The sequence below is a fragment of the Arachis hypogaea genome, chromosome 12 (genome assembly GCF_003086295.3).
Source record: "Arachis hypogaea cultivar Tifrunner chromosome 12, arahy.Tifrunner.gnm2.J5K5, whole genome shotgun sequence".
NCBI classification, from domain to species: Eukaryota; Viridiplantae; Streptophyta; class Magnoliopsida; order Fabales; family Fabaceae; genus Arachis; species Arachis hypogaea.
In genome coordinates this window covers 100,693,242-100,699,522 of record NC_092047.1, presented here as the reverse complement: position 1 = coordinate 100,699,522, position 6,281 = coordinate 100,693,242, and the positions used below count along the sequence as shown (strand labels likewise).

Here is a 6,281-nt window from a genome sequence, read left to right as displayed (position 1 = left end):
CAAGTCGCTCTCCAAGTAGTCCTGATTGTTGTCATGCCTATTACTACGGCTGTTTGCATTCAAGAGGCAAGATAATCGGTTATTCCCTACCTTCCTACAAAGACCACACCTCTTAACCCCCTTCACCGATGGATGATTAATCGAATCCTTTCTTTGCCTCTTCGTGCGGTGGGCCAGTTGTAGATCCCTAACGCATCCCTCAAGTGTCGATGACTGTGCCACACCAGTCCGCATGCTCGACTGGGGGAAATCTTTTTTCTGTTTTAAATTCGGTAGCTCATTGCAAAATTTATCCCTCAGCTCATTAAATTCGGCTTCACCAGAGGATCAAGAACACAAATCTCCCTGCACATATCGTTTATCGTCCAATTACGGCACGTTCTCATTGATTCCCAGCAAAAGGGTCCATTTTCCATAAATTCCCACACTTTTGACCGAACATTCTTCGACCATCGATCTATAAGAAGACTCTTTGGTATCTCTTCTGCATCAAGATGTACTAGAACTGCCACGATATGATCACAAGGTATGCCAAGTGATTCCATCCTGAAGCAAGAGCACTTAAATATTGATCTATCCCGATACTGAGACACGTTCCATTCTTTGTTAGGATTTCCTGACCTGGACAGTGTATAAATCTCACAACTTGGTGTCAATGTACATGAACGCACCTTTAGCGTACAAGCTCTTGACAACATTGGCCTGAATGCAGATCTTTCCAATGCATGTAGTGGACTCTGCAACACTAAATCCCCAATAACAGATGCCAACTCACTTTGTGCTTCCCTTGACCTCATTTGACATATGCATCGCAAGAATTGTTCAATAAAGTCTCTAAAGTTATGTCGAGAGTGCACAAATTTACCGAGCATAGAATGCAATCCCTCACACCTTGATGTTGTTCGAAACCCACCAAAGAAATGCCCACGAATGTAAGCAGTTGCCCATATTTTCCTCCTAGCATACAAGTCACAAACTCATTCATTATGTTGAAGACCAAGATCCGTAACCAATTTGACCCACCGATCTTCGACCTCTGAAATCTCATAATCAAAAAGCATGCACTTCTTAAATTCAGATGTGAACGTCGGATTGCTAAGATTAGAGGTTGCATTCCTAAGTAAATTCCATGCACACAACCGATGGTAAGCACTCAGAAACACAGATTCGATTGCTTTTTCATGGCCTTGTCCCCGTCAGTTATTACACAACCTGGTGCTTTACCCTTCATAGCCTCAAAAAATTGTTGTAGCAACCATGTATATGTCTCCTCCTTCTCATTCGCAACAAGCGTTGCAGTAAACACAATGGTTTGGTTATGATGATTAACCCCAGAAAATACAACCAACTGGCACATGTACCTGTTCTTACTATAAGTCGCATCGAACGCTAACACATCCCCAAACAAATGATAGTCTAGTTGACTACAGCTATCTGACCAAAAAAGGTGTACCAAATGACCCTCTTCATCAGCTAGGTATCGAACAAACATTCCTAGGTTTTCCCCAGCCATTGACTCCAAGAACTTCAGACAACACATAGCATCCCCCTCCTATGACCCTCCGTTGCTTCACTATCTGGTTATATATATCTTTCTTCAGGAAGGGTACATTTTGGAATCCACCCGCAATGTGCACAAACGATGAATATATCTGAGGTGTTTTGATTCCAACTTTTAGCATTAGATTCATTTGATCAATGGCGGTATCATTCATGTTCCTATGCCCGGGAAGCATAAAGGTCAATCTATCATCAAGCATGTCATGGTTGTGCTCATCCTGAAAGTACGAAGTGATCCATCTACCGCTTTCGACATGTACATGAACACACATTTCAGCCAGACATCCGCATCTAGTCTCAGGCTTCGGCTTGCGTTTGTGTCGATGGGAATCATTCTCAGACCCCGAATTTCTAAACCCCTCCCTAAAGCAAACAAATTGTTGTTGTGTTACCTCGTTTTTTACATTCCTTCTAATCTTATTCTTTCTAACAGCAAAACCGTTCATCTTTGAATACAATTGGTAGAAAGAAAATGAAACCGTCCGATCCCAAAAATGTAACAACCTAACCTCACTTGCAGTTATTTCTTTCAGATTCATATACCTAAGCTCATTAATACCGTCAACTGCTCTTTCATCCAAGTTGTCATAGAAGGTGTCACCAAAAAATTCATCGACATTACAATCAACACCCTGCACTTCTTCGGCATAATTTTCCGAAACATGACAACCCTCAATGTCCTCCCATGCCAAAGGATCATTGTCGGCACGCACATCTTCATCTTGCGAAAACAATGAACTCTCGAAATGGTCTATTATTTCCTCATCCAAGCACGTCTATATATAACATCAAACTAGCTTTCAGTACCAACAGTTTTTTTTTATTCAATACTTTCAATAGTATATCATACTCAATCACTATTGAATATCAAATAGCTTATTAAACAAATTTAAATCATGCAAGTTATACTGAAGACATCAGATAAGTTCTTCAACCTATTTTACATTGTGAAAAAATCAAATAGCTTCTTCAAAAAAAATTTTGCCAGTTGCACTAGGGATCAAATACGTTCATAACATTATTTTCAGAAAAATACCCACAAGACAGTTTAACACCATTCTACTTTTAAAACCTACGCGCAAAATATTATGATTTTTTCGTGCTTCAAAGAAAAATCTTCTAAACTATAATCACAATCCGAAAAGATCTATTATAAATAATAAACAAGAATACACTAATAAACAACAACATACTAATAAACGAACTGCATTAGAATTCAGAATTGATGTCTTAACATACTTACCATCAAATTGTAGCGAAAATACCGTGGGAAAACACAGAAAAGTAACGACTGTAACTATCCAAGCTCCAACAAAAATTCCATCCACTGAACGGAAAATAAATTTCAAAACTATCTCCTTAAGTCAACTGAATTATCCAAGCATTGAAGAAGATGAGGCATTGCAACCACTTTAACCAGTGGGTTTGAGAAACGGGTTTCACGTTTAGACATAAGGCATTGCGCAGCACAACTTTGCCTTCTTTTTTTTCTTTCTTAGGGCCATGTACAATGGACTAGCCCAAAGCTAGATAACCGAGCCCAACTCATACGGTGCCTTCTTTCTTTTTTTCCATATGCCCATTTGTTCAATAAAGAACAACATTACAATTAATATTTTTTATCTATCTCATTAAACAATATACTAATAGTCCAATGGTCACACTGAAATTTATCAAATAACAGAACACTTATATACTTATATACTTACCTGTGTCAGCAGTGAGAGGTGAATTCTTCACCTTTTCCTGCCAGGTGCAGGCTAAAATCCGCCCGTGCGCACGCTGAGCACGCAACCTTTACTTCTTATAACTTACTTAACTATTTAACATCCTAGTAATATAATCAAAGATACTGAGAAATTAACTCTACAAATAAATGCATCTTATTCTCCAAATAAAATAAAAAATATAACAAATCTAAAATAGGTTATCCGATATTAATACAAAAAATATGACCGTAAACCTAAAAATTATAGTATTTAATTTTTTTTATTGACATATAAAAAATAATAATGGTGACAGAAGGTATTTCACATATTATTTGTTATTTGATATTTTTTAACGGTTGTTTTATTTACCGACAAAAAGTACTTTAATATTAAACTTGAAAAAAAAATTATTTAATTTAGTACTTACAAAGTAGCATGGCTCCATCATTATTATTCATTATTAAGATCAAACCTATATCATTTACTATTTAGCTTTTGTTCAATATCACTGTAGGCTTTTATTCATTATCGTTAACGTAATGATATGTAACAACAATAAAAAAAATTAAATTCTTTATATATGACATATGCACAGTATTACAATAGATTTATTATTATTTACTAATATCATAAAGAACATAATATTTTCAAATATATAGTTTATTATTGTCCTAAGTCTAATATATACTACTCTATCTTTTTATTCTATTTCTCACAAATTACATATTTAATAAAAATTATTTGTTCTCATATAGTAAAAATTTGAAAAAAAAGAAACAAGATAACAATATGAAAAAAATATCAAATTTTTTTTAATGTATTTTTTAAAGTAAAAGTCGAGGGAAAAAAAAGATAATTAACACACTATATAAGTTTGTATAACGATTTAGAAAAGAAAACTTTTAAATTTGTATCATTCTATATTTTATTTCGGTCATTATCCTATATTGTAAACTACAAATTCCAAAACCTAAATTATAAATCTTACTAACCTAAAACAATAAATCCTAAAACGTAAGCCCTAAATCTTACACCGTCAGAGTTTAACCATGTTTGTCCAACTCTCTACCCTAAACCCTTTCTCATCAACCGTAAACTCTAAATTCTGCAATCCAAATTTTCGACCTTAGATTCTAAATTGTAAATTTTCACGATTCAGGAGGATTGTGTCACACTCTCCATCAACTACGAAATTATGAAAAAGTAACTGAGTGTGAGTGAAGATAGTTATGGAGTCCACCGTGGGATTATTGTTTATTTTTCTTCTAATCCTAGAGCCTTGTATAAACTGTATTTGGTCTATCAATAAGTTCAAATCAGAAGATACCCTAAACACTGTGCAACCTACGAGGGATTCACAATCGACCATTGCATCGCGGATATCGATGCTTAACCATTGTCATCGTTGGACTATCAACATAAGCTAAAACTTTTTTTTAATTCTCGCCGTGGGTCTACTGAGTAAGTGTTCTTTAATTTGTTGATATACAGGTCTAACGTTGCTTGCAACAGATTTGAATTAAGGTGCTGATGACAATGACCACCTTATTACAAGAAAACAAAATATGTCTTTAAAAAGTTCTACTATTATTGTATTACTCCGGTTGTATTTGTTTGATGTCTATTTTCAGACATAACGATTTTTGCTAATGTATAAAGTAATAATCCGACCTAATTAAGAAAAGTTTAGCTCATGTCGTGAATAGATATTCTTCTTCACTAATATTTTAAAACATACTCAAATTTTATGAAATTTTACTCAACAATTTATAATCTAGTTATTATTTAATAAGCATATAGAATTTTAGTATTTTTTTCATAAAAACACATTTTTAATTTTATTTTTATATTAAAATAAACATTTTTTTTACTAACTAACTCATTAGTTTATATTCATTATATTATTATATACTATATGTATTTATCGAAAAATAATATTAATAAATATTATATAATCTTAAAAAAAATTATATTGTTATTAACAAAAGTATTTGATTTTTTTATTTATACATATTTAATTATATTTATAATAATAATCATGACTAATAAAAAATATACTTAATTTAAATATAAGTGAGTCTAAAATTAAAATAATCAGTAACAGATATTATTACATATATTAATACAACATATATTTGATCTTTCTTATTTATTTATTCCACAACAATATATATAATTTAGTATAATTACATATATTAATCCAACATATATCAAGCAAATCTCAAATGATTAATTTAATGTACTAAAATGACAACTGCTATAATATGATTAAAAAAATTATTCATAATTTTATTCTCTACCTTTTTATGTTATTAAGATATTAAATAATTATTTTAATATTATTGTTTATCGAAGTCCAAAAATAATATATTGCATTTTTTTTCTTGTATAATATTAAAAACAACTTTTTACATCATTCAGTTGTTTTAATCTCATTTCACTATTTGAGTTTTAGGATAGTGTATTCAACTATCATCCTTTTTTTAACGTTTTTAATTAAAAAAAGACAAACAAATTACTAATTGTAACATCACCCTATCTTTTGTTAAAAATCAAGTTAAAAGACAAAAAATAACCCTTTAAACTTATCTAAACATTTCAAAACCTATAAAATTTAACGTATAAGTTAACTCAAATTACTTCTACGATTGGACTCAAATAATAAAAGTAATAGGGCATGCATCACGTATACCCATATTAAATTTAGTGTGCCCAATCCTTTTTCTTTGAATAAAACCTAACTTCGAAAGACAATGAAGCCCTTAACAAAAAAAAAAAACTCAACCTGGTCCCTAACAAAGAGGTCTTTATGTCAAAAAAAGTCAATGTTATTTTTTTGGCACAAGGAGTAATCAGTCCCAAAAAAAAAAATCAAGAATCGGATTGGGTGTTTTTTTTTAGGTCTCGTTGTTCTTTTGAAGTAATTGTCAAAGACCGGCTGGGATATTCACTCTTTTTCTTTCCACACTATTGCATCTTTTACCCACAACCCAATCAAACACGATCACATTC

The 6,281-nt window shown here is 32.2% G+C and overlaps 1 protein-coding gene across 1 annotated transcript; it reads right to left on the bottom strand.

Moving 5' to 3' along the window:
* Positions 1–296: 296 nt before the first annotated feature.
* On the bottom strand, positions 297–2,574 carry LOC140176817 (protein FAR1-RELATED SEQUENCE 5-like). The gene is made up of 4 exons (XM_072208370.1): positions 2,569–2,574; positions 1,487–2,336; positions 1,164–1,389; positions 297–957 (listed from the first exon to the last, which is right to left on the bottom strand). The coding sequence occupies exons 1-4, from the start codon at positions 2,572–2,574 to the stop codon at positions 297–299; spliced, it is 1,743 nt and encodes a 580-aa protein (XP_072064471.1).
* Between the last annotated feature and the right edge of the window lie 3,707 nt (positions 2,575–6,281).

What these genes read in the sequence shown, in the direction of transcription:
- LOC140176817 (XM_072208370.1), bottom strand. An exon ending in GGGAAAACCTAGGAATGTTT is followed by an intron (nt 1,390 to 1,486) that starts GTTCGATACCTA and finishes GGGATGTGTTAG; the next exon opens with CGTTCGATGCGACTTATAGT. An exon ending in ATGAAAAAGCAATCGAATCT is followed by an intron (nt 958 to 1,163) that starts GTGTTTCTGAGT and finishes CTTGTATGCTAG; the next exon opens with GAGGAAAATATGGGCAACTG.